The 27750-nt window shown below is 59.1% G+C and overlaps 1 protein-coding gene across 4 annotated transcripts; it reads right to left on the reverse strand.

Moving 5' to 3' along the window:
* Nucleotides 1-333: 333 nt before the first annotated feature.
* MPP1 (membrane palmitoylated protein 1) lies at nucleotides 334-26812 on the reverse strand. 4 transcript variants are annotated; one of them, XM_041741128.1, is made up of 12 exons: nucleotides 26667-26812; nucleotides 14100-14243; nucleotides 13509-13587; nucleotides 12246-12331; nucleotides 9493-9561; nucleotides 8083-8279; nucleotides 5961-6067; nucleotides 5548-5628; nucleotides 4228-4308; nucleotides 2232-2434; nucleotides 1977-2051; nucleotides 334-956 (listed from the first exon to the last, which is right to left on the reverse strand). In XM_041741128.1, the coding sequence occupies exons 1-12, from the start codon at nucleotides 26715-26717 to the stop codon at nucleotides 780-782; spliced, it is 1350 nt and encodes a 449-aa protein (XP_041597062.1). In that variant the 5' UTR covers nucleotides 26718-26812; the 3' UTR covers nucleotides 334-779. The 4 variants fall into 4 exon arrangements, with proteins under 4 accessions (XP_041597062.1, XP_041597061.1, XP_041597057.1 ...); XM_041741127.1 differs by having other exon boundaries at nucleotides 14100-14246; nucleotides 26667-26736; XM_041741123.1 differs by lacking the exon at nucleotides 26667-26812 and adding an exon at nucleotides 26048-26258 and having other exon boundaries at nucleotides 14100-14246.
* Between the last annotated feature and the right edge of the window lie 938 nt (nucleotides 26813-27750).

Consider the following 27750-nt stretch of genomic DNA (forward strand, 5'->3'; position numbering starts at 1 on the left):
GTCTCCCTCTGCAGGCGGTGGGCGGCGGGCGTGAGGTGCTCTGGGAACCGTTGGGGGGGAGCTAAAGGGACCGGCCGCCCTGGCCGTCGGGCCGCGGGATCACAGCTCTGCTCCCAGCTTGTTCTCTGCGTCGCACGTCTGCGTGCAGGTGCACACAGGAGGCGCCACACAGTCCTCGGCGCGGCCCCGCCCCCGGGACGCTGGGTTAGCTGGACCTGCAGCCTCGGGCCTCTCATGCGGCCGCAGGAGGCCTCCGCACCCCGACAGGCACCTGGCAGGCCCTGTCCCTCCGGAGACGCGGGGGGGGGGGGGGACCCAGAGAGCGACAGGTACTGGCGTTCAACACAGCGAGGTCTTTATTGCTTTTGCGGGTTTCCCTACAGCGGACTTCATCCTACTGCACAGCTGCTTCATTCTGGCATTTTAGAAAGTTGAGGTTACAGACGCTGCAAAGACACAGGAGCTGCCCCGTGGGGTTAAGGGCGAAGGAGCGCGGGCTCCAACGAGGCGCGGCCGGCGCCCTTCCTCTCCCTGTGCCCCGCCTGCGACGAGCGGTGCGAGCTGATGGGGCTTCGGCCTCGGGGTCGCGCGGCCGCTTCCGAAACCCCGATCAGGGGGGCGCGGGCGCGGAGCTTGAGCAGCGGCGGCCCCACGGGCTAAGGGCGACAGAAGCAGAGCGCGGGAAGCTGACAAACCGGTGGGAGCGCCCGTTTGTCCTAAAGCAAGAGTGGGACGCGGGCGGGGGAGGGCCGCCGCGGGGAGCGGCCGGCGACCCGAGCTCAGTAGACCCAGGACACGGGCACCCACTGCGGAGAGCTGCACGCCCGCTCGAAGGCCTCCTGCAGCTTCGTCAGCGTCTCCTCCACGCCGTTGTTGACCAGGGACAGGTCGAAGTAGTGCGCGTACTGGCTGCGGATGGCCTCCGAGTCCTTCTGCAGCTGCTGCAGGGCCTCCGTCTGCGACGAAGACAGGGCCACGGTGAGGCGGGCGCGGGACGGGCTGGCGGTGGCCGCGGACGGCTGGGACCACCGCCCGCCTTGCAGCCCCCGCCTAAAGACCAGCCCTGAGACCTTCCCTGCGCGTGTGGACCGGCCAGGGCGCACCAGGCACCTCTCGGGGCCTCGCCAACTGACCCCACGAGCCATCGGAGCCCTGCGCAGCAAGAGCTCCGTCCCCGGGGCGTGGGTCACAGCCCCCGCCGCTGTGACCGGCCCAGCTGCAATCCGGTGAGGACGGGGCGACACCGCCCCCGGTTTCTTTCTAGAATCCCAAATCCCAAAATCCGTGAAGAGACCGTAACTCCATAAAAGTGAGAATGTGTGCACAGCGATAAGCACCAAACACCTGCCAAGGTGGGAAGAGCTATTTGCGACGGACGGCACCCCGGGCTGGGGACCCCAATAGCCAGCTCCCAGAAAGCCGTGAGGCAAGGGCCAAGAACCCGAGCAGCCAGCCCGTGGCCAAGGCCCCGAACAGCCCTCCACGGCCTGGTAAGACGCGAGCACTCGGGAAAAGATACAAGCACGCGGGCCCCACGGCTCTATTCGACTGGACGAACAACTGCAGCCCCGGAGAGCGTCGTCCTGGCACGGGAATGAGCCGTCGCCCGGCTTCGCATCCCGGGACCTGGCAAGTCGGCTGCAGGGTCTCCGGGGATCCAGCTGCGCGGGCGTGCAAGGCCACGCGGACGGCACACCGCGGGCCGCCCCATCCCCGGCTCGCACCGAGCCCAGGGACCGGGGCCGCGCTGCCTCCTGGGCCCGCGTCGCCCGGCGTCACACCCGCCACGCTGCCCGCCTCTGCCGCGGGAGCGCAGCACCCCCGGAGCCTCCGTCAGGGTCTGCTGAGAAGTCACACGCGCCCGGCCCTTGGGGGACAGAGGGCGGGAGCCACGGGCCGCAGGGGACACGGGTCCCAGGCTGCGCGCACCCGGAGGATGCACGTCCACCCACCCTGCGTAGCCCCGTCCTCCTCACCTGAGCGCCCTGGTCAGTAGGTGCGATGAACACGATGAAAGGGGACAGCTCGGCCGTGCGGACGATCTTCAGGGTCTGCAGAGGGGAGGGGAGGAGGAGACGAGAGGACCGACTCAGCCACCGCCACGGCCTCCTTCCGCCACTACCTCTGGGCGTCCCGAGCCCAACACTGTTTGCAGCTGGCACGGCCGCCTGTGTGCAGGCGCCCGAGCGCCCCTGGCCCGCCTTCCCGTCCCCCCTCCCCCGCCTTCCCACCTGCGGCTCGATGTCCAGGATGGCGATCTTGTCCTGCTCGTGAATCCGGTGCACGGTCTCGAACTTGGTGCCGAACATGTTGCCCTGGTAGCTGCCGAACTCTAGGAACTCGTTGGCGGAGATGCTCTTCGTCATCTCCTCGGTGGAGATGAAGTGGTACTCCTTGCCGTCCTCCTCCCCCTTCTTGGGCGGCCGCGTCGTGTCTGTGCGCGAGAGCCCGCAGCCCTGAGGGACCTGGGGTCCTCGCCACCCCGCCACCCCCGGGGCTTGGATCAGGCATCCTGACCCACCTCCCAGCTGCCTGGGCCGCACAGTCGAGTCGCGGGGTTTCCCGCACAGACCCCGAGGGGCTGACGTGGGCGACGCAGAGCCGGGACTCCCCGGGGGCCAAGCCCGATGTGGCCAATTCCTACCCCTTCCCCTCCATGAACTTACAGCTCCTAAACCCCCAACCCCGGGAATCGTAGAGCTCACGACTGGGGAAATGCGGCTGAAAACAGTTCTTTTAACAGAACTATGGGCCACGCTCAGGATTTCTTAAAAGCGTTGGGAAAATTTCCTTTTTTATAGCGTGGAACGAAGATGAGGTTGGTTTGCCTCAAAACACATTCTGGTGGATCTTGGAATATTAAGTAACATTTAGTCTCATTCATACAAATTGTCCACTAAAACGTGCTCCAGAGGGGCGCCCGGGTGGCTCAGCGGTCGAGCGTCCGCCTTCCGCTCAGGGCGTGATCCTGGGGACCCGGGATCGAGTCCCGCGACGGGCTCCCCTCCAAGAGTCTGCTCCTCCCTCTGCCTGTCTCTGCCTCTGTGTCTCTCGTGAATAAATAAACAAAATCTTAAAAACAAGAAGACATTTCAGGAGAAGTCCAGACAGCCCAGATGTCAAGCAATAGTGGAGAGCTAAGGAAACCACACGATGGCCACTGAACGGACTGCGGTCCAGGCACGCGAGAAAATGTTTAGGACACGAAGTACAATGAAAAACATAATGTCCATTTTTAAAAGATCTCATCTGTAATTGGTGTCTCCGCCCAACGTACGGCTGGAACCCACAACCCTGACATCCAGTCATATGCTCCAGCAACTGAGCCGGACTAGGTGCCCCAGTGAGGTGGATTTTTTTCTTTTAAGATTTTATTTATTTGAGGGGATCCCTGGGTGGCTCAGCGGTTTAGCACCTGCCTTTGGCCCAGGGTGCGATCCTGGAGTCCCGGGATCGAGTCCCACGTCAGGCTGCCAGCATGGAGCCTGCTCCTCCCTCCTCCTGTGTCTCTGCCTCTCTCTCTCTCTCTATGTCTATCATAAATAAATAAATAAGTCTTAAAAAAAAGATTTTACTTATTTGAGACAGTGAGCACGCGGGAGAACAGAGCAGGGGGAGGAGCAGAGGTGGGCGAGAAGCAGGCTCCCCGCCGAGCAGGGAGCCCGATGTGGGCCTTGATGCCGGGCCCCCAAGATCACGACCTGAGCAGAAGGCAGATGCTCAACTGGCTGCGACCCCCAGGAGCCCCTGAATGTCTTCAGTGACATTACTTGCTTCATTCCTTAAAGCAGGATAAAAGTATTTTCTAGTGCTTCTGTTACACAAACGGCCCAGCACAGAACAGCAACGTAGTCAGCCGGAGCGGTGATGTGCACACATGGCTCTTTCCAAGTTGTGTTTCATTTTTATTTCTTTATTTTTATTTCTTTATTTTTAAAGATTTTATTTATTTATTCATGAGAGACAGACACAGAGAGAGAGAGAGGCAGAGACCCAGGCAGAGGGAGCAGCAGGCTCCATGCCGGGAGCCCGACGTGGGACTTGATCCCGGGACCCCAGGACTGAGCCCTGGGCCCAAGGCGGCGCTAAGCCGCTGAGCCACCCAGGCCGCCCGTGTTTCGTTTTTTATAATGAAACCTTTGAAACACAGTCACCCACAGAAAGGACCACAGGGTCATGTCAGGGTGGTGCTCCCACCTGTCGTCCGGGGACCCCAGAGGTACTTACACGGGGCCGGGTACGCGAACTTGTCCGGGTTCTGGGTGAGCAGGGCGTTCTTAATGTGGCTGCGGCCCACGCCACTGGCCCCTGTGCAGGGAGGAAAGACAGGCTGGGCGAAGGCGGGCAGCACGTCGCGGTGGGCTTCATGAGGGTTCCCCGCTCCTCCTCCAAGCACAAAGGTGGGGGTGGGTTCACAAATGGGGCGCGGGTGGGGGTGAACTGCTGTGGCTTCCACACTGGGGTCAGGGAGGGGCCGACATGCCTCTAAGCACAGGACGATCTGGGGCTGCAGGTCCTTGGGTCCCGTCGGGGGGGGGGCTGAGGCCTGAGGTGCAGGACTCAGGACAGAACTTATTTCTTTTTTTTTTTTTTTTTTTTTTAATTTTTTTTTTTTTTTTTTAATTTTATTTATGATAGTCACAGAGAGATAGAGAGAGGCAGAGACACAGGCAGAGGGAGAAGCAGGCTCCATGCACCGGGAGCCCGATGTGGGATTCGATCCCGGGTCTCCAGGATCGCGCCCTGGGCCAAAGGCAGGCGCCAAACCGCTGCGCCACCCAGGGATCCCGACAGAACTTATTTCTACAGAGGAGCCGGCCAGCACGTGCGGTTTTGTGTGGCATTTTTAAAGATTCTGGCTTTATTGAGCTCTTCAAAAGTAATGGAGCTGATTTTTTAAAAAGATTTTATGTATTAAGAGAGAGGGAGAGAGAGAGAGGGAGACAGGGGGCAGGTAGAGACCCAGGCAGAGGCAGAAGCAGGCGAAGCAGGCAGAGCCCGATGGGGCACTCGATCCCGGGACCCGGGGTCACGGCCTGAGCCAAGGCAGACGCTCAAGCGCTGAGCCCCCCAGGCGGCCCAAGGAAGTTGGTTTTAAGATATATTTATTTAATTGACAGGGGGAGAGCGAGCGAGCGAGCGTGAGCACAATCAGGGGAGCAGCCGCACAGGGAGAGGGAGAAGCAGGTTCCCTTCTGAGCGGGGAGCCCTGCGCGGGGCTCGATCCCGGGACCCCTGGGGCTGTGGCCGGAGCCTGTGGCAGGCACTTCACCGGCTGAGCCCGCAGGTGACCCAGAACAGAGCCGCGGGCAGTGTTTCCGTGTCCGTGGCTGCGGAGCCCTAACGTGGCCCTCGAGGCGACGGACGTGGCCCTGACGGGGTGCGAGCTGCCCCCCTGCAACCGCGGGCTGCTGAAAACCCTGGAGGGTGTAGCTTCGCGGGCCCGTAAGGACAGTGAGACCCGGGCCCGGACCTCCCGCCCCCTTCCCCCCACGGCTCGGACGCCAAGGGGCGCCGGGGACCGCGGGGCGCAGGCCGCAGACGCACCGATCAGCACCAGGGTCTTCCGCTTGAACGCAGGGAGCCGGACCACTTCCTCGTAGGACACCACGTCCAGCTGGTCAAAGACTAGGACAGAGCAAAGCGACCTCACGTACACGAGGGGGCTGCGGCCGGGCTCCTCCTGGGGCTCCGGGTCCCCCTCCGGCTCCCCCGCGTGTCCGCGGCCCTGTCGGCGGGGCCCCGACCCGAGGCTGCTGTCGCCCCGGGGCCCCTCTTCCCTGTCCCCCCGGCAGCTCGTCCCCGCGGCCGCCACCGGCCGGACAGCTCGGGGACCAGGCCCGAGCCCCGGGAGCGGCGGAAGCCCTGAGCCCGCAGCCGGCGGAGCAGCCGGAGCGGGGGTGTGGTGGGGGCGACAGAGAAGGGAGAGCCGGGCCCTCCCGCCCCGGGGCCCAGCTTACTGGAGCTGTGCTTGGCCAGGTACTTGTCCTTGTACTTCTTCTTCTTCCCGAACGGGCTGCAGCTCGGGGCCTCGCTCGGCGCGGACTGCGCGGCGCTCGCCACCCGCCTGCGGGACAGGGCCCGGGTCAGGGGGCACGGCCGGGGACAGGGCCCGGGTCAGGGGGCACGGCCGGGGACAGGGCCCGGGTCAGGAGTCACGGCCCGGGGACAGGGGCCCGGGTCCGCGGCCCACGGGGACACGTCTGTGTCCGGCCTCCCGACCTGGGGCGCCCACCTGGGACTCTGCAGTCGGGGCTGGGAGTTCGAGCCCCACACCGGGAGCGGCGATGGCGCAGTAAAGTCCCCCCAAGGCGCACCTGCAGGCGCCCAGCCTGGCCCTCTTGGCTGCGCGGGCTTGGGCCCTGCCTGGCATCTTGTCATCGCCCCCCTCGCGGCCTGTCAGCTCGCTCCCGCGCCCTCCCCGTCTGTGAGCACGGGGCCCTGGGTCTGGGAGGAGCCGACCGGACACGGAGAACCGTCTGGAAGGAGCGGGGCTGGAATGGTCGGGCTGCGCCAAGGGGAGATGTGGCGACCGCGGGGAGGGCTGTCTCGTCCTCCTGGACACGCCCCCCATGCCAGGTGTTGGGAGGCCACCTGAGGAGGGTCCGGGGGGGCACGGGCACGGTGTGCCCCGGGAAGCTGTCCCTGTGCGGCCTGCGGGCCCTGCCTCAGTGACAGCCGCGGGGACCCCGTGGAAGGGCCTCCCAGGCCATGGGTGGCCCCACGCAGCTCACCCACCCGCCCCACTGGCTGGGACCTGTCATGCCCCTGCGTGGGTGGTGGACACACGGTGCCCATCACCCCGCACACAGCGCAATGGCCCCAGCACCCACTGCATCAGGGCGTCCCTGACTCTAGAGTTCCTTCAGGGTGTATTTTTTTTAAAGATTTTATTTATTTATTCATGAGAGACTCAGAGAGAGGCAGAGACACAGGCAGAGGGAGAAGCAGGCTCCGTGCAGGGAGCCCGACGTCGGACTCGATCCCGGGACTCCAGGTTCATGCCCTGGGCCGAACGCAGCGCCAAACCACTGCGCCACCCGGGCTGCCCCCTTCAGAGTGTATTTTCCAATGATCTGTACCCCCCGTCGGGCTCGCACCCCCCCCCACCAAGAGTCACGTGCTCCACCCACTGAGCCAGCCGGACGCCCCTTGGCTATTGCTCTGATGCTGAGCTGATTTGTCCCCGGCACTTCCTGTGGTTCGGGGACACGTTCAGAGCTCCCAGTGTGTCGTCCCCAGGGATGAGGCCAACCGGAATTTGGGCTTAGAACTCAAAGAACGTCCTCCCTTGAGGTTGCAATCGCTACACTGATTTATCTTGCGGGGCTCCAGCATGAAGATGCAGGTTCATCCTTGGATGTGTGATGTTCGCACCGGGCCGTCTGGGGGGGCCCAGGGGTGGAGCATCCGCCTTTGGCTCCGGCCATGGTCCTGGGGTCCGGGGATCGAGCCCCACATCGGGGGGCGGGGGGGGGGGGTCCCCGCTCAGTGGGGGGCCTGCCGCTCCCTCTCCCTCTGCCTGCTGCTCCCCCTGCTGGTGTGCTCTCTCTCTCTCTCTCTCTTTCTGTGTCAAATAAATCAATAAAATCTTAAATTCAGAAAAGGGAAGTGTTGTGTGTGCAAAGCTGGTGCGGCGCTGCGAGGGCTCTGCGCTAAGTGAGCAACCCAGCTCGGGGACAGGATTTGTTTCCCTGTGTTCTGGGAATCTGCACCCAGGACACACATGTCGCATGCCTGTTTCCCAGCGGGCTCAGAAGTGCGCTGGCCCGGGAGGCCGGAGACCAGGGAGGGCGCCAGTCCCAGGGCTGTCACTTGCTTTGTAGCCGTAGGGAAAGCATGTGGGGAAAGAGGCCCCCAGCCACACGAAGAGCCCTTCCCTCAGGCTCTTTTACCCATCGGGGCTTGCGAGCCCAGCGGATCAAGTCACCGTCGCCCCCTCAGCCGTTACGCCCCCCGTAAGGCTGCTCGGTCCCCAACAGAAAGTTCACACAAGACGACCGGTTTGTGAAGCTAAGCGACGACGCGCGGCCAGCACGGTCCCTCCCGCCGGCAAACCGCGCCCATGCAAAGGCGACTCACCACTCCTGCAGCTCAGGAGACGGGATCAATCCTGCGGATTCCTTGGAAGAGCCTTCCACCCGCCCCTGCCACCAGTTACTGTCATCCTTGTTGATGATCTTGATGATGTCCCCAGTAACAAACTTCAGTCCCGCCTCCTTGCAAGGGATCAGGTGGTCCTTTCTGGGATCATAGTCAAACTGTGCTCTCATGAACATCTGAAAGATAAGGCAAAGGGAACTGCAGGAGCAGCTGCAGGGGGACGCCAGCAGCAGCGTGTGGGTGAGAAGTTCTGCCGAAAGTAAATGGGGTCAGGGCCGGTGAACAGTGGGGACAAGTGACTGGAGCCGGGCCGGACCTGATCCCTCCAGCATGGTGGTGCCTCCTGCCGCCGAGCTGTCTTCTGTCTGTCTTGGAGGACAAAGCAGCTACTATTGGAAACGCAGCTTTCCTCGGGAAATCTTTTCATAGTATATTAAATAAGCAACACGAATGTGCCAGAGGTCTTAAAACGTGGATACCCCGTCTCCACGATCCCCTCCTAAAGCACAAGTTGGGCCGCTCGGGGGCTCGGCGGTTTAGCACCGCCTTCGGCCTGGGGCGTGATCCTGGAGTCCCGGGATCGAGTCCCACGTTGGGCTCCCTGCGTGAGGCCTGCTTCTCCCTCTCTCTCTCTCTCTCTCATCTCTCATGAATAAATAAATAAAATCTTTTTTTTTTTAAAGACTCTTTCTTTCTTTTGTTACTATTAATCACTTGGCTATTACTGTTTTTTTTTTTTTTATTTTTTATTTTATTTTTTTTTTTTTTTTGGCTATTACTGTTTTAAAGAATATTTGCCAATTTGCTGGCGCCTGGGTGGCTCAGTCAGTTAAACATCTCCCTCGGGCTCAGGTCATGAACCCTGGGTCCCACAATCGAGCCCCACTTCAGGCTCCCTGCATGGAGCCTGCTTCTCCCCCTGCCTGTCTCTCTCTCTCTCTCTTTCTCCGTCTCCCATGAATAAATAAATAAAATCTTTAAAAATGTATCTGGCAACTTGCTTGGTGAAAAATGATACTGCACACATTTTAGGTCGTGTTTCTTTGAGGACTGGTGACATCGGCTGGTTTTCACATGCTCAGTGTTCGTGTGTATTTTTCCTCCTGTGATTTATCTCTTCGTGAGCTTTGCCCATTTTCCCCTTAGGACAAGGAGAGTACCCCGTCCTTTCACATCGGTTACAAACAAACAAGTCGGAAACAAGGTCCGCCGGGTTGTAACGGGTGTTCATTCAGGCCAGCGAGCACCAGGCAGCTACAGCCGTGAGACACCGAGAACTTAAAATCAGAATACTATTTCATTTTTTTTTTTTTTTATATTTCATTTTTTTTAAGAATACTATTTCAATCAAAACTCCAAGAACACAGCAGAGAAAATGGTGTGACCTACCTGTAGCGCAGGAAGACGATTCTGCTGGTTGGGGATTACTTTTAAGGAGATCATTCCTTTGGTTTCTTTCTATTAAATAGGAAAGGACAAATGACATTACGGTGGATAGATGATGGATGACCTGAGGTTTCATAAAGTCTTATTTTGCCTCTCAAAGTCCCCAAAAAGCGTTTTCTTCCAACGCCCATCTTTACTGTGCACTCTGAAATTCTGGACAACAGCTCCTCTTCGATACCAGAGTCTCACGGGCCTGTAAGCCACTGTGACATGGACACACGCAAACAATGATGAAAAGGGGACTGATTTCCCTCCTCCCCACAGTCAGCCCTAAACGGCCCCCAGAGCAGCCTAAACGAACCCTGGCCCACGTATACGCATAGGTGTCTCGACACTGAGGCAGACGTTTCCAAATACTCACCTGTTTATCCATATTCGTGTGTATATATATATTTTTGTTTGATTTTGGCTAGAATGGGATCATACTCTACCCCTGGTTCCGTCACATGCCGTTCACTGAGCCATACTTCCCAGGACTGGCCATGTCGGTTGTTGCCAATTTTTTTTTTCCGCTGCCATCTGCTGCAATAGACATCCCTGAAAGCCATCTAGTCTTCTAGATTTGCATTTTGGTTTCCATAGAATAGAATCTCATGGTAGAAATGCAGAACCAAAGGCCAAGAGCATTTCAATAGCTGCCCTCAAATTATAGCACTTCCACTCTCACCAGGAGTAACGAGAGGCCCTCTCCCCCAAATTCTTGCCCGGGGTCCACGTTAACATCCCTTTTCATTCTGGCAGTCGACGGGTGGAAAGGACTACGCGGTTGCTCTAGTCTGTGATTATTTTATCACGACTCAAATTGGGCCCCTTTTCAAGACCCTTTTCTTCTTATATCATTTGCTCTATTCTTCGGTTTTGTGTTTTTTTTTTTTTTTTATAACAAAGTTGAGCAGCTCTTTAAACGTTACCATTATTAACTCAGTTATTAACTCTGTACCTTTTATATGTGCTATAAATCTTTTCCCCAGCCTATTATGATCTTTGTCATCACACAACACTAATTAACCTCTATGTAGCCAATTGCATTTTTACATTAGTCAAAGGGAAGCATAGATTTTGAAGGTTCACGTATTTGCAAAAGTTGTTATGCAGGACTGAGAGTGAGAGCCATACCCCAAGCGGAGGAAAAACCATGCATCCAGTCTTACTGAGAAGCAACCATGCGGCCAAATCGCAGGGCAGCCCGCCTTGTGGAGGGTAGGCCGCGGCCAAACAGATCCACCTTCTCGGGCTGGGTGTCATGGGATCCTCGCTTCTCCTTCTTATGGGTGGGAAGAGCCCCCAGATAACCTCTTACATAGGGGACAAGCAGGGAAATGGACTCCACAGATCAATGTTCCAGCAGGAAACAGAAGGCGGTGAAGGTCGTTGAGTGGAGGGATGGCAGCGGGGTTCCTGTCACCCCACAGGGCTGTGGGCATGTGGTCTGAAACCATGTGTTTGCATGAGAATCAGAATGAAGTCCACCTCTTCCAGTTGGTTGATGTAGCTCTGAAGACTCGTCCACCTGCCCCTCCTTTTAGGATAGTAGCCTTGTAGGGTCCTTCGCAGCTTCTGTATCCTCACTGCATTTCTGGCTACTTGCTCTGTTGACTACTGAGAGACACTGAACTCCTGGACTCTGACTACGGCTGTGGCTTTTTCTCCTTGGAGTTCTATTGGTTTGTGCTTCAACCATGTTGAACCTCTGCCGTTAGGTACATGGACATTTAGGGTTTGGGTTGCTTCACAAAGCAAGGTAAATCTGGTCCCCGTTACTTCATTACTTCATTTACTCAGAAGCAAACGTCCAAGCGAGGGCTTTTTTTTTTTTTTAAATATATAGACGCTATACCCAGTGTGGGACTCGAGCTCACAATCCTGAGATCAAGAGTCACATGGTCTGCCCAATGAGTTGGCCACGTGCCCCGCAAGGACTTTTGATTAAAGCCAACCCCAGGTCTGGCCTTTTACAGCCATGTGACCATGGTCAGGTTTCAAAACTCCTGAAGGTTCAGTTTCCTCATCTCTGTCTCAAGAGAAAAGCCATATTCTGGTTCAAATGACACTTTTTCCCAGGTTGCTGCTGTCTTGTTCATGCCCCGGCAGGTACCCTAGCCCATCACCACTGAGTGCCGGTGGTGTGGCTTCCACGGGCAGCGGCCAACTACACCCAACCACCCCATGTGCGGGTTTTTTGAGTAATTTTAAAGTGATCTCCTTGTCCCACGTGCGGCTCAAACTCACAAATGCAAGGTCAACAGTCACACGCTCTACTGAGGCAGCCCTGCACCCCTCAAGTTTTCATTGATAAAATTCCATCCACTCTTCATAAGAAATGTGTGAATAGGGATTCCGATCTTCATTTTACAGATGACTTAGGGAAATTAATCCACCTGCTCAAAGCCCGGCTAGAATACAGTAGAGCAGGGCTGCAGAGCTGCCACTAAAGAGCAATGCTTTCTTTTTTTGGGGGGGGCAATGCTTTCTGACACCCAGGCCAATGGTCTTTCTAGATAGACACTCTGGGTTATTTGCCTTGTTTTAGAAATTTACTCCATGAAAGCAGAGAACTGTCCTTCCTTGCACGGAATAAAGATTAGTGGTGCTAAGAGCCCCTTCAATGAGGTATAAAGACTTGATAGAAAAATGACGGACAGTGACAGCAACATGTGCCCACACTTCACACGGATAATGGCATAGAGAATACCCACCATCGCCTTCTGCAGCTGATCTACTGAGTGATTTGTCACGTTTGTGCCATTGATTTCTAGGATCTCATCCCCGACGTGAAGGGAGCCTACCAGAAAATGAAAAATAGGTCCACAAAGAATAAACGTTAAAATGAGAACTGTCTATACATATATTTATATATTTTTGAGAACTGTCAATATAAATCAAGGGACCACAGAAAAGCAACCATGAGCTAGAGCGTATCATATGACCGGCTGCGTAAAATACTCGGGGTTGAAAATCCTCATCCATGGGAGAAGGGAACGGTTCTTCCGATTCCCTTGAGGGATGTATCAAGGTAGGCACTCGACAGTTCGGCTGACCAAGTACCGTAAGAGCTCTGGGTCCTCAGCAAGTGTAAATTTTCTTTGTTGTTTCGCTCAAGCCCACAGATGCTCCCTAATGGTAAAGTTGCTCGATGGTTAGATTCTATGTGAAGGGACGCCTGGGTTGCTCAGTGGTTGAGCACTGCCCTCAGCCCGGGGCGTGATCCTGGAGTCCCGGGATCGAGTACCCCATTGGGCTCCCTGCATGGGGCCTGCTTCTCCCTCTGCCTATGTCGCTGCCTCGCTCTCTCATAAATAAATAAATAAAATCTTTTAAAAAAAGAAAAAAAAAGATTCTAAGTGAAGAGTAGTCACCAAATTTGTGCCACCCTGGATACTCAAGAAGCCCAAACTAAACGTAAAAGAGTAGGGCTCAAAGCATGGGATGAAGTGGTGCAAATACAGGTGACCCACAGCTCCTCCAAACATGCCGTGTTTTAATGTCCTCTCAGCCTCTGCCCCCCGACGAATGGCTTCTAATAAATGCTGGATCCGAGATTGAGGGCACGGGCACATTACGAGGATACAGCAGTTGCTTGTGGTCATTTCCCAGCTTAACTGTTAGCTCCGGGAGGAGAGGTGCTCTGGTTCCTTCAGCGTCATGTACTCAAAGTCTAATGCAATGGGTCGCATACAATTGCTCAAATATTAATCATCAATATTAATACTACTACTAAGCGGCATACATGGTGTGTAAGAGCCCTCGGTGGGAGAGGTGCTGGCACGGGGCCATCCACACCCAGGCCGTATTGCACAAGGATTCTAAAGAGCCAGTTTTAATCCACCAAAGATTGCTTGCCACGCGCACAAAAGTGCCCCCGGGTTTAAAGATTAGTAGCTCCGTGTCCCTGAGCAGCGAAGAGGCAGTGACTGATTAATCCCCGACGGAAGCACGACCGGGGACCCCGCCCCGAGTACCTTGTCGGTGAATCATGCCGCCGTGGAGAATCCTTGCCACCGTACAAGACTGCTTTTCGTTCAGCTTCAGGGTGATTCCCTGCAATGAAGACAAAGGGCACAGTGAGCTCTCCCGCCAGCTGCTCCTGAGGTCGCCTTCAGGGTCGTTCAAGGTCACGTCTTGCGAGGAAGATCCTGCCATTGTGCCTGGGCGGTAGGCGGGCAGAATGGGCGTGAGGCCCTCTCTCTCTCTCTTTCTCTCTCATGAATAAATAAAATCTTAGAAAAAAAAAAAAAAAAAGGGCAGCCCGGGTGGCTCAGCACTTTAGCGCCGCCTTCAGCCCAGGGCCTGATCCTGGGGTCCCGGGATCGAGTCCCGCATCGGGCTCCCTGCATGGAGCCTGTTTCTCCCTCTGCCTGGGTCTCTGCCTCTCTCTCTCTCTCTGTCTCTCTGTGTGTCTCATGAATAAATAAATAAAATCTTAAAAAAAAAAAAAGAATGGGCGTGAGGGCTGCAGTCCGAGAGCTGTGCGCAGCCTCCTGCATCCCCTCCGGAGGCCCAGGGACCCCCGGGCTGGAGCGAGCAGGGGGTGGACTGCCGTAAGGATTTACCATGGGCTCCTCGGTGACCTTCTCAAACTGGATGAGTCGCACCTTCCGCACCTCCTGCCCTTTGGCCTGGGTAGGGCTCCCCGGGGCAGCGGAACCGTTGGTGTACATGTCCTCAGTCACGGCGTTCGCCTGGTGCGACGCAGCCTGCTGGGGCACAAGGACAGGGCGATGATGCATCAAGTCAGCAGCAAAGGGCTGTCCTCGCCCCGTCACTCCCACTCCCAATTGTAAAGGGCTCTGAGCTGGGGATCCCTGGGGGGCTCAGCGGTTCGGCGCCTGCCGTTGGCCCGGGGTGTGACCCCGGAGTCCCGGGATCGAGTCCCACGTGGGGCTCCCTGCAGGGAGCCTGCTTCTCCCTCTGCCTGGGTCTCTGCCTCTCTCTCTCTCTCATGAATAAATAAATAAAATCTTTAAAAAACAAATAAATAAATAAAATCTTTAAATAAAAATGAAAAGGCTCTGAGCCGGTGGCTCTTTCCCAAGGTCCACGTCCGTCATCTGAATTGATATGAAGCTATTTGTGGGTGTTATTTCCCAACTTAATGGGCACGTTTATGCAGTTTGCTGCACGGATATTCCTGTTTGACCCCCAGGGAGCTGCACCGAGGGCTTCTGCTGAGGGGCTGCGGGCTTGGGAGGTGCGTGTACAGACACACACGCGGACGCACGCACACGCACAGCCTACGGCCAAGATCCGGGATGGGATGCATTCAAGGAACCTGATGCTCCTGTCCCATGCGGTAAAGGTGACTGAGGTCACCATGAGTCTCACAAATCACTTTGCTGGCTGGAAATGGAAGTTCTATGTGGACTACACAGCTGGGCATTCAGCGCCAGACGGTGGCCCAAGAGGACACAGGGCCTGCCCCTCCCAGCATCCCAGGATGACATCTCCACTGTGGCCCCTTGCTCCCAACCTTGACGACAGCAACGCTCCCAAGTGGCACTCACCATGGCCCTGGCCGGAGGACGGACATCAGAGCCGTGGGATGGACAGCGCGGAGCCACAGGCCACGCACGGCCACGCACACCGCAGGATGTGGACGGGGACATCATCACAGCACAATCTCATAAAAGAAGACACTACCAGACCTAAGGTTTGGACCCCTTGGACCACAACCTGAAGACATCATGTCCCTCAACCCATAAACGCTTCCACATGTTTGCTAAGAACAAGAATGCTCCCAAAAACCAAAACCTCCCACGGACGCAACACTCTACCCGTCCTCAGCTGTGTCTGAACGTCAGGGAGCGCCCTCCTAGTCCTTCCTAGCTGCTCACACTTCCTGAGACCAGGATCCGGGATCCAGGATCACGCCCTGCATTCATGTTCGCATCTCTCTAGCATCCCTGAGTCTGGAAAAGTTCCTGAGCCTTCCTTGGTCTTTCGTGGCCTTGACGTCTTTAAGAGGACAGGCCTACCGTTTTGTAGGGTCTCAGTCGGGCTTTGTGCAACGTTTTCTCAGGACTCGGCTGAGCCCGTACACGTTTGGTAGGAGTCGCATGGACGTGGTGCTGCACCTTGTCGGCTCAACTGTGTTCTTAGAAGCCCTGACCTGGGAGGACCTCAAGAGTCCGTCAGCAGTACGATGAACGTGGCGGGGTGGCCACCCACTGGACACCACACCCCAGTGACAACCACTGGCTGCAGCTGCCCTGCAACACGGATGCATCTCTCTTCCCGGAGGCCTCCTCAGCCTCTTCTGATGCTGCTTCCTCATTCTTCTAGCCCGTTAATGTTAACCCAGACCTTGTGGTGAGGAGCCATCACCGTGGGGAAGGTCAAGCGGAAGCCTCTGAAACGGGCCCCACTCAGCCCACGCGGAACAGTGAACGAGAACCAAGACGGCCGGCTGGACGAGGAGGCACCAGGCCCGAGCTCCGTTTACAGAGGGGGATTCAGCACTCGAGTCCAAGCTCAAAACGGGCAGCGGCTGAGTCCAGCCACACCAGGGAGGGCCGTCGAAGACCATGGGGAAGGAGGATTTTCCCAACCGGGGGCGCCCGGGGTGCTGTGCCTCACGTGCCTTCGTGAAGAAGGGGAAGTGGGCATATCCGCGGTTGCAAACTGTCTACGTAGGTCTGCACCCACTCACTCCCTCACTCACTTCTTCCTGGGCAGTGGCCAAGGGCCCAGAGGGGAAAGGACTGGAAATCAGAGGGTAGAGGCCTGCGGACAGACGTGCGTCTCCTAAGATTACGAAACCCTACGGAATGAAATCTGAATTTTCCTTTCCTTCATCCTTCGAGGTCATCAGAAAGCCCGATACGATGGTGAGGTTGGCAGGAGGTGGCCTCAGAACAGGGAAGTGCTGAGAGGGACAAAGGGCCTTGCGCAGCAACTAGGACTCAAAAAAAGTCACATGACACGTAGGTCACATGAGTCCTACAGCACCTCTAGTAGAACAGAACTGTCGAAGATGGTGTGTACCTAGAAAACAGACTTGGGGGTGGCCCGGGGGGCGCAGCGGTTTAGCGCCGCCTTCAGCCCAGGGTGTGATCCTGGAGACCCGGGATCGAGTCCCGCATCAGGCTCCCCGCATGGAGCCTGCTTCTCCCTCTGCCTGGGTCTCTGCCTCTCTGTGTCTCTGTGTGTCTCATGAATGAATGAATGAATGAATGAATGAATGAATGAAGTCTGAAAAAAGAGAAGAAAAGAAAACAGACTCGGGCCGCCTCACAACGCTCTCCTGTGGCAGGAGGCAACTTGTCCTAAGCGACCGTGATTCAGGTTGCAGTGGCCCTGAGTGTCCCGGACCCCGCGGCAAGGCAAGCAAGGGGGAAAGGTGAGGAGGACAGTAGAAGCCCCCAGGAAGAGAAAGCAGGAGACGGCATCAGGGGAGAGAGATCTCGGTCACCTTCTCGAGGACGGAAAGCACACAGGGAAATGGCCAGGGGTCAGGCGGCGTGGGGACAGCGGCCCCGGGCTCCCGCACGCGACACCGCAGACGACCTGAGGCCGGAGCCGCTCCGAGACCCTGCCCACCTGGGCCTCGGCGGCCACCGGGGCCGCAGGACGCACCGAGGGCCAGGCCAGGGGGTGCCCCGCGGCACCACCACGTCCAGACCAGGCGGGACGCAATCGCGGTTGCAGAGCAGATGGTAGGCACCACGGCAGGAGGAAGACAGGGGGACAAAGGACGGGGGAGGGTGGCAGGTGCCACTGACCTGGCCACCTCGTGAGGCGGGGCGCGAGAGGACGCTGCGCCGTGAGTGCGGTGAGAACCGAGGAAATGATGGTATCATTTGTCTCTTTGAAAAGATTTTTTTTAATATTTTTAATTTTTTAAAATTTATTTATTTATGATAGTCACAGAGAGAGAGAGAGAGAGAGGCAGAGACACAGGCAGAGGGAGAAGCAGGCTCCATGCACCGGGAGCCGGATGCGGGATTCAATCCCGGGTCTCCAGGATCGCGCCCTGGGCCAAAGGCAGGCGCCAAACCGCTGCGCCACCCAGGGATCCCTGAAAAGATTTTTAAAGATCTTATTTCTTCATTTCAAAGAGAGAGAGAGAGAGAGAGAGAGAGAGCGTGCGCACAAGCAGGGGGAGCAGGAGCAGGAGAGGGAGAAGCAGGCCCCCTGCGGGGAGCCCGATGCGGGACTCGATCCCGGGACCCGGGGTCACGGCCTGAGCCGAAGGCAGGTGCTCAAGCGCTGAGCCACCCAGGCGCCGCCTTTTAAAATTTTTTTTAGAAGATTAATTTACTTTTCAGAAAGAGAAAGCACGAGCAGGGAGAGGGGCAGAGGCAGGGGGAGAGAGAATCTGGGAGCAGACCCCCGCTGAGCGTGGAGCCCGACGCTGGCCTTGATCCCATGACCCTGGAGCACGACCGGAGCTGAGAGCAAGAGTCGGATGCGGAACCGACCGAGCCACCCAGGCGCCCAGGAATGGTATAACCGAAAGCACAAATTCTACATGCGCAGCTCGCAGATCTGTTTTGACCTCGTACTTTTATTTAGTAAAAACCGGAAGATTCCGAGCTCTCTGTAGATGTTTCGGAAGACCTGGCGCTGCTCACCTGGCGGTGGAAGGCTGGGCCAGGCCGAGGAGGGGCCGCGCCCCGCAGAAGGCCACGCGCTCCGCTCACTTCCTGCTCGCTGCTGGGGGGGCCAAGTGTCACCTGCTGACTCCCCTGTACCTCAGGTGTTTTCTTACACACAAATGGCTTCACGCACCTGCTCCACGTACGTTACATTAAATGCGCCTCTGGGTGACTTTTTAAAAACCATGTACGTGCGCAGCCTGGGTGGCTCGGTGGTTTAGCGCCGCCTTCTCTCTCTTGCATGTGCGCACGCACTCTCTCTCTTCAATGAATAAATCTTTTTTTTAAATTTTTATTTATTTATGATAGTCACAGAGAGAGAGAGAGGCAGAGACACAGGCAGAGGGAGAAGCAGGCTCCATGCACCGGGAGCCCGACGTGGGATTCGATCCCGGGTCTCCAGGATCGTGCCCTGGGCCAAAGGCAGGCGCTAAACCCCTGCACCACCCAGGGATCCCTTCAATGAATAAATCCTTTTAAAAAATGAGCAAAAGAGGGCAGCCCCGATGGCCCAGCAGTTTGGTGCCACCTTCAGCCCAGGGCCTGATCCTGGGGTGCCGGGATCGAGTCCCACGTCGGGCTCCCTGCATGGAGCCTGCTTCTCCCTCTGCCGGTGTCCCTGCCTCTCTCTCTGTGTCTGTCATGAATAAATAAATAAAATCTTTTAAAAAAGGAGCAAAAGGCAGTAACAGGTGTGTCACTGAAGAGGACAAGGAAGGAGGGTGGCCAGCAGGGAGAAAGAAACCGAAACCGCAGTGAGATCCCACCACAGGCCTCTCACGACAGCGGAGGGACAAGCAGTGACAACAGTAAACGCAGGTGACGATTCGAAGGAACGGAGTCTCTCATCCTGGCTGGTGGGGACGTAAAATGGCCCCGCCGTTTGGGAAGGGGGTTAGGTGCTTTCTTAGACGGCAAAACAGCGACCTTACATCCCAGCAACACCCTGAGAGGAAGGTTCACACAAAACCGTCCGCGAAGGTTCACTGCGACCTTGTTCCTAAGACCCAAAGACTGGAAACGACCAGAACGGCCTCCGACAGCCGGTCAGTGGTCCACGCACAGCACAAAACACTTGTCGGCTGTCAAAAGGGACAATCAAAATCCACACCCACCACCCTGGGACGGATCTCGAAGGCACTGTGGCGAGTGGGAAGAGCCAGGCTCCAAAGGGTGCACATTGTGTGAGGCCATCGACGTGGCCTTCTTGAGATCACAGAATCCCACAGATGAAGGACAGGGTAGTGGTTGCCAAGGACTAGGGACGGTAGGGATGAGGACACGTGTGACTACAAGAGGGTGCCACCGGGCCGGGCCTTGGGGCGATGCAGCAGTCCTGCGCCTTGACTGGTGGGGCGATCACACTTACGTGTGTGTGACTCACTGGCCCAGAACGACGCCACACACCGCGCCGGCGTCCATCCCGTGGTTGTGGGACGGTTCTACTGCTGAACCCCTAGTGCACAGAATCCACTAATCCGGGTTAGGGCAGCCAGCTCGGGAGCGCCTCCGCACAGGTGAGCCACCTGCGCTGGCTCCGGCCAAGGCCAGAGAGCCCAGGGCACACGACGGTAAGCGACCTTTGGGAGGCGAGCAGCGCCCGGAGGGTGCGCCCAGGACGGCCGGCGCAGGGTGCTTGGGGGAGCAGCGCCCACCGGGTGCGCCCAGGACGGCCGGCGCAGGGTGCTCGGGGGAGCAGTGCCCACCGGGTGCGCCCAGGACAGCCGGCGCAGGGTGCTCGGGGGAGCAGCTCCCAGAGGATGCGCCCAGATCGGGCGGCCCAGGATGCTCAGGGGAGCAGCGCCCACCGGGTGCGTCCAGATCGGCTGGCCCAGGGTGCTCGGGGGAGCAGCGCCCACCAGGTGCATCCAGAGTGTCTGGCCAAGGGTGCTCAGGGGAGCAGCGCCCAGAGGGTGCGCCCAGAGCAGCCGGCCCAGGGTGCTCAGGGGAGCAGCGCCCACCGGGTGTGTCCAGGGCAGCGGCCCAGGGTGCTCAGGGTAGCAGTGCCCGGAGGGTGTGCCCAGATCGGCCGGCCCAGGGTGCTCGGGGGAGCAGTGCCCACCGGGTGTGTCCAGGGCAGTGGCCCAGGGTGCTTGTGGGAGCAGCTCCCAGAGGGTGCGCCCAGAGCAGCCGGTCCAGGGTGCTCGGGGGAGCAGCGCCCACCGGGTGTGTCCAGGGCAGCGGCCCAGGGTGCTCAGGGTAGCAGTGCCCGGAGGGTGTGCCCAGATCGGCCGGCCCAGGGTGCTCGGGGGAGCAGCGCCCACCGGGTGTGTCCAGGGCAGCGGCCCAGGGTGCTCCCCACCGGCTTCCTCATTCAGCTCCAGGGCCAAGGTTGTTGGAGCGCGTCAGCCTCTAACCGAAGGGCTCGGCAGAGCTCAGCGGGGCTGGGGAGGTGGGGGTGGGGAGGCTGGGGTGGGGGGGTGGGGGGTGCCCCAGGCCGGGAGCTCAGCAGCCGCGTCCCACCCGCCGGGCTCGCCCACGTGCTCACTGTCTCACGCCGAACAGCGTTCGTGGGCGGAGGCTCTGGAAGCGGCTCCGGACACGGAGGCTCCTGGGCACGCGGCGCGCCCAGCATCCGATCTCCCCGCCCCGGGCGTGCAGCAGCGCCGCGTATCCCCCGGTCACGCACGACGGGGGCAGCAAGGCCACGCGGAAAAACACCCACGCTTGGTGTCTGAACGTGCACGCACACGCGCACGGAGGCACGCGCACACACACGCACATACAGGCACAGGAACAGGCACACACATGCACACACAGGCACACGCACACGTGTGGACAGGCGCACGTGCACAGAGGCACACACACACGCGCACACAGGCACACATGCATGCGTACACAGGCACACGGATACACGCACATAAGCACACGTGCACAGAGGCACGCGCACACGCACATGCACATACACGAACATGCACACAGGCACACGCGCACACAGAGGCACGTGCGCACACAGGCACGCACACGCAGGCACATGCCGAGGCGCGCACATGCGCACAGAGGCACACGCGCATACAGGCACGCACACGCATGCACACGGCGTCGTGGAGCCTCGGGGCGGCGGGGGGGACGCAGGGACAGGGCCCGGGGCGCTCGGGACACGCGCCCACGCTGTCACCCCAACCGGGCCCCGTGCGCACTGCGCACTGCCCCGCGAGCCACTTGTGCCGCCGGCGTCGCCACCGCCGCTTGTGCCGCGTGACCTGGGCAGCGCTGACCGCGAAGGCCAACGTCGCTGCGGGCTGCGGCTTCCGACGGCTGCGCGGGCCCCGGGGCCCCGCCTGCAGGCGACGACCGCGCCCCCGGGGCTTGGGCCCACGGCCCCAGGACGGCGCACAAAGCGCTGCGGTGGGCAGGCCCGCTCCGAAAGCCCTCGGAGGAAACATCTGCGCGGGGTTCAAAGGGCAGAGGCAGCTGCTCAAAGGAAGTGGGGACTTAGAAAGAGAAGAAAAACAAACGGGGCGGGGGCGGGGGCGGGGGGGGGGTGAAAACAAAAAACACCCAAGCGGGGTTTTTCATCCAAACAATCGGATTAAGAATGAGTGGCAGGGAACGTGGGCAAGAACAAACATTTGTTCAGCCCAGTGTCCGGCTCTTGGCCAACCGCTTCCCGGCGGAGCCCGGGCAGGGCCAGGCCAGGGCGCAGGCGGTCACCAGAGGGCCGCTGCCACGCGGTCCCGCACTCTGGAAAAGGAGGAGCAGGGACAGCCAGCAGGGCTCCGGGCACTGGCACCCCGAGTGGCCAGCGCTGGGGCGGGCGCGGGGCCGGAGGCCTAGGAGCCAGGAAGCTTCTGGCAAGAACCCTCCTAAAATCGTACATTAACTAGTGCCCCGTTGGTCAGGCCGCCCGGGCCTCGGGAACACACACATCAGTCAATCCAAAGGTCAAGTGTGTAAACATCCTTCCCGGCGCACTTTATCTGCCCGTGCACCGTGCACAGAGGCCAAGGCTGCCTGCCTGCAGGGAAGGTGACTGCGGGCACCGACCTCCGTGTGCGGAGGCTTACGTGTTTCTTCATATGCGAAAAGTGGAGATTCAGAAGAGAATCCTGCTTGTCTAATGCAGTTTTTCTTCCTGTTTCCCAGCCTGGGGTCACTTCCCTTCCCCGCAGCCCCGTTCGGAGCTACGTGGACTCTGGCCTTCCCGCACCCCACACCCAGGCTGCTGCGGTTGTGAGCAACACTCAAAGGTATGAGCAACTCACTGCTTAGGGGTGAAATCCCTGCATCAATGAAACGTCAGCTGATTTTGTCTCCCTGCCCCAGGGGACATGTGACCGTGTCTCAAGACCTGTTTGGATCCGCACAACCGGGGCTATGGGGGCGGGGGGTGGCGCATATTACTTTTCACAACAAAGAAGGATCAGACTCAGAGTGTCCCACTGGGTGAGGACGTGCATGGCTTTGCACAGGCGGTTCCCGGGGCCTGGGGCGCTAGTCACCAGGGACCCCTCGGGCCAAGTTCTGACAGCGCCCCCCCAGCCTCTGCGCCTTCCCTTCTGGGCTCCTCGGCCCCGGAGGACAGACGACACCAATGTGCGGTGATGCTGTTGCCCGCCTAACAGTCAACAGACAGATCTTACTGGAAGCCTACCGCGGCCTGCCTTTTGCAGCGTGGGATAGGCCCGGGTGAACACAGAGGGAGTGTCACCGCACCAGCCCCCGGGCGCGCCTCCGCTGAGCAGGACGCCAGGGGAACGTGAGCAGTGGGGAGCGCTGCGGTGAAGAATAAGGGCCCACATGGCCTATGAGCTTCTCCAAGAAAAGAACTACACTGCAATACAAAGACAGGCCACAGTTCAAATGTGCCGCAAAATCATCTTTTTTTGAAAGATTTACTCATTTGGGAGAGCGCGTGAGCGGGGACGGCGGTGGGATCCCAGGACCCCGAGATCATGCCTGAGCCAGAAAGCAGGCACCGAACCGCCCGAGCCACCCAGGCGCCACCGTATTTTTCCTGTATTGAACGTGGACTCTACTCGGGAAGCGAGACTTTGGGTTTTGAGCCTTTAGGACTTTTAAAGAAAGTGTTCCCTGTCCGTGAGGCCTTCGGCGACATCATTTTATGGGTCCCATTAAGGCCAACAACTCCCTCCCAGCCTTTCCTGCTCCTTCCCAGTGTCAGAGGATGCACCGGCTGCTACTGAGCGGGCAGCTCTCAGGGACACGCTGGATGCACCGGTGCAGCCCAACGCGGTCACCAAGCATATGCCGCGTAAGCACGTCCACAACCCTCCAGCGGGTCCATCTGACACAGGGGAGCCCGAGGCACAGAGAGCCTCAGCCGCTCACCCGAGGGGACACAGGAGAGCCAGAGGCAGAGCCTGGCGTCGGGGGCAAAGATAAGAGGCCCCGAGGGAAGGTGAAGCCCCGGCAAGCACTGGGGTCGTCCGTCCAGTGTCCACACCCGGGCGGATCTGGACACTATTCTGTCCAAGGGTTTAGCAAGTCTTCCTTCATCTCCTGCAAATCCTCTAGGAAACCAGGACGCAGCGGCCAGCCAGTGGGCCCGGCGCACTGATCGAGGGGAAACCCACATCTGCACACAGCCTGCTGACTCAGAGGGTGCCCTACAACACGACTCGTGTCGTGACAGGGCCTCTTTCCCCAAAGGGCCACAGTCCCTCAGGCCTGCCTGTCAGGGGCGGCCGGGCTGCGCAGAGTGACACACGGGGCTCTGGGTGTGGCGAGGGAAAGGAGCCTGAGAGGAAAGACTGCGTACAGTGGGATTGCACTTATTTGACAGTCTTGAAAAGGCCACACGATAGTGTCAAAATCCAGCTCCGTTTTCAGGGTGACTTGCAGGTTTCCGGGGGTGGTGGTGAATGTAAAGGTCCACCAGGGAACTTTCTGGAGGGGTGAAAACCTTCTGTATCATGATCTTGGGGATGGTGACAGCACTGTGTGCATTTGTGAAACCCTACCGAACAGACCAAATACATTAATAAGTCATATGTATGCTAATTATACCTCAATAAAGCTGCCAAAAGTCAATGTAATAAAGAGATTTTTAATACAAAGTGAAGGCTCGGCCAAGTGAACTGATTATAAAGAATCCCGGGCTCTGGGGAGCTGGGTTGTTTTAGATCGTGATTCCCTCCTTGCAGTGCTGTGCTGCCAACCGAATAACCATGCTGTCTAACCATGCTGTCGGGGGATCCCTGGGGGGCTCAGCTGTTTAGCCCCGCCTTTGGCCTGGCTGTGATCCCAGGGAGCTGGGATCGAGTCCTGCGTCAGGCTCTCTCCAGGGAGCCTGCTTCTCCTTCTGCCTGTGTCTCTGCCTCTGTGTGCCTCATGGATAAATAAACAAAGTATCAAAAACAAAAACGACACATTAAAAGAGGGTCCCAGGGGATCCCAGGGTGGCTCAGCGGTTTAGTGCCGCCTTCGGCCCAGGGCGTGATCCTGGAGCCCTGTGATCGAGTCCCGTGTCAGGCTCCCTGCATGGAGCCTGCTTCTCCCTCTGCCTGAGTCTCTGCCTCTGTCTGTCTCATGAATAAATAAATAAAATCTGTAAAAAAAAATAACCATGCTGTCCTCCCCCGGTGTTCACTGCCGCCTCGACTGCGGTGCTCACTGCTGGAAAGAACAGCCAGGTGTGAACACCGCGCTGATGCTTATCGATCGTTTCCTTGAGCGAGCAGCCCAAGGAGGCTGCACAGCTCCAGTGTTTGCTTGGCCCTGTGGATCTTCAGTGTCCTCATCTGTGGGTGTGCAAGGTTCTGCTAAACCTCTGCGAGCGTCTATTCATTCAGGAAACATTTCTGAGGACGTATTTATTAGGCATTTAAAATCAAAGCAGGGGGCAGCCTGGGTGGCTCAGCGGTTGAGCGCCGCCTTCGGCCCAGGGTGTGATCCTGCAGTCCCGGGATCGAGTTCTGCATTGGGCTCCTGCATGGAGCCTGCTTCTGCCTCTGCCTGTGTGTCTGCCTCTCTCTCTCTGTCTGTCATGAATAAAAAAGAAAAAAATAACATAAAACCAGGAGCATGACATAGTCGTGCCCTGAGAAATCCTGCGTCTAGGAAAGTGGTTCACACTGACTTCTGAGGCCGGTACAGGTAGACCGCACAGCTGGTGCCAGGTGTGCTGGCTTTGTCTCTCTGTCTCTGTGTCTGTCTCTGACTCTGTCTCTGCCTCTAGAAGATCGGTAGTCGTACATGATCAGCACCCTGTGAGGAAGGCCAGGCTGGGTGGAGGGGCTGCTGGGCCCATATTCTGGGTGATGGCTCCCTCCACCTGGGGGCCGGCCTGGGTGTGTGCGGCGGGGGTGAGCACCCTGGTGGAGGCCGCTCTCCTCAGGGGACATCCTTATTTTGCGGGCTGAAGTCCCCGTTCAGGATGATGAGCGGTACTGCCCGGCAGTCAACGTCGCGCCCGGGGGTCCCGGAGGGTGGGGCTCAATAGCGAACTGCCACCCGCCCCGGAGCCTGGAGGGCCCAGCTGCCTCCGAAACGCGGGGACTCCCCGTCCGTCCGCCGAAGCACAAGGCCACCACCCCGTGTGCACCCCAGGGGCCTCCCGCATGCGGGGGGCGGTGAGTGCGCGCTTCACAGAGTTGGGTTCCCAGCCGATTGTGCTGAGCCCAGCACGAGCCTTCGGACAAGCAGGCAGCCCTCCGCGTCTTGGACCCGCTCCTTAAACTCTTGCTCTCACCCCGACTTCCGTCCCCGGAGAAGTTTTCCTTGACCTTAGCGAGCGCGGGGCGCAGGCCGCGGCCTCTGCTCATTCGCACCGAGAAGGGCTCCTGGGGAACGGCCGCCGCGCCCCAAGCCCTCCGGGGCCAGCGCCGCCGCCGCCGCGGCCTCCGCTCCCAGGGCAGCCCCAGCGGCTCCCGCGGCGGCCGGCGCGGCCTGGAGCCCCGGAGCCCCCCGCCCGGCCCCGGGACCCCGCGGCGCCCCCTCACCTCGGGCCGGCTGCGCTTCTGCAGCAAGTGCTCCAGGTAGAGGTCGGAGAGCGCCGTGCGCATGCTGCCCCCGCCCTCGCCCTCGCTCGCCTTGAGCGTCATCCTGCGGGAGCCGAGCGCGGGGCCGCCTGCCGCGAGCGGGGCCGAGCCGGGACTGCGAGCGCCGAGGCCTGCGGGGCGGCGGAGGCGGCGGAGGCGGCGCGGCCCGGCCTGGCACCTCCCCCCGGTCGCGCGCCGGGCGGGCACAGGCGGGGCCACGCCCCGGCCCCGCCCCGGCCCGGCTCGGCCCCGCCCCCGGGCCCCGCGGCCGCACCCGGTGGGCTCGGGGGACCCCGCGCTCGCACGCTCCGCCCGCCGCGGGTCCCCGGCTCGGCCACCGCCCCGCGCCCTCGGCGCCCCCCGCAGGGAAGCCGGCCCGCGGGGCCACGCTTTACCCACAACTCTCTGCGGGCCACGGCGTTGCGAAACCGCCTGGAGGGCTCCGGGGCTGCGGGTGCCCTGTCACTGAGGCGGCCGCGTGCGCTGCGCAGACGGACCCGACCGCTCCCCGCAGCCCGCGTGAGGGCACAGCAGGCGGGGCCTGCGCTCGGAGCGCTCGCGCCACCCCACCCACGCACACCTGAGCCGACGGGGACCGGCCGCCTTGGCCCAGCTGCCGACCTCCCAGCATTATCAGCGGCTCCTTCCCCTCAGGAATCTCACTTGGACCTCGCAGGGACTCGTGGCCCAAAGGAGAAAGTCCGAGGGCAGCAGCTGGCGGCCAGTCACGTGCTTCTCTCTGTGAAAAGGCCCAGATCACGGGACTGGCGGCCGCCCTGCCCAACAGCACCCTAGACGCACCTGGACGCTCACCGAGACGGAAAAGGAGAGCGAAGACCCCCGGCGCAGGTCGTGGCCTCGGGGTCCTGACACGGACGCGGACCCCGGACCCCGGACCCCGCAGAGGCGGCCTTGCTCAGCCCGCAGGCTGCTGCCTCCTCGCCCTCTGCCTCTCCCTGCTTCTGCTCTGCCCCTCCCACACACAAAATACTAAATAAATGCAAATCTTTACAAACAACGAACACAGATACCACTGTAGACCCACGCAGGCATCAAAAAGTTCAGTCTTACAATATCCAGGGTGAGACATAATAACCTCCACGGGTTCTGGACTCTGCTGCTGGCGGTCAAAGCTGGTACCCCACTAAGGGAGGCACCCTGTCTTTTTTTTTTAATTTTTATTTATTTATTCTTGAGAGACAGAGAGACAGACAGAGGCAGAGACGCAGGCAGAGGGAGAACCAGGCTCCGTGCAGGGAGCCGGACGCGGGACTCGATCCCCGGTCTCCAGGATCAGGCCCTGGGCTGGACGCAGGCGCCAAACCGCTGCGCCCCGGGGCTGCCCGGGAAGGCACTGTCTTAAAATGGAACATGCCCCTCCCTCCCCTCCTAGCCAGCGATTCCACGCCGAGGTACCTGTATCCTAGAACAATCCCTGAATACGGACAACCAGGCACACGTACAACAGTGCTCGTGAAAACGGCTTTGCTCACGCCAAAGACCTGTGACCAACTCCCGCGCCGACCGCCTGGGGCACGTTCCCACAATACAATCTTATTTGACTAAGATCAAAACAAATCAGAGATACACAAATACATAAAGGACAGAAGAACCCTTCCTGCGTCCCCTCCCGCTGCCCAGAGGGAACAGCCTTGCCCGCTTCG

Source organism: Vulpes lagopus, chromosome X (genome assembly GCF_018345385.1).
Source record: "Vulpes lagopus strain Blue_001 chromosome X, ASM1834538v1, whole genome shotgun sequence".
NCBI classification, from domain to species: domain Eukaryota; kingdom Metazoa; phylum Chordata; class Mammalia; order Carnivora; family Canidae; genus Vulpes; species Vulpes lagopus.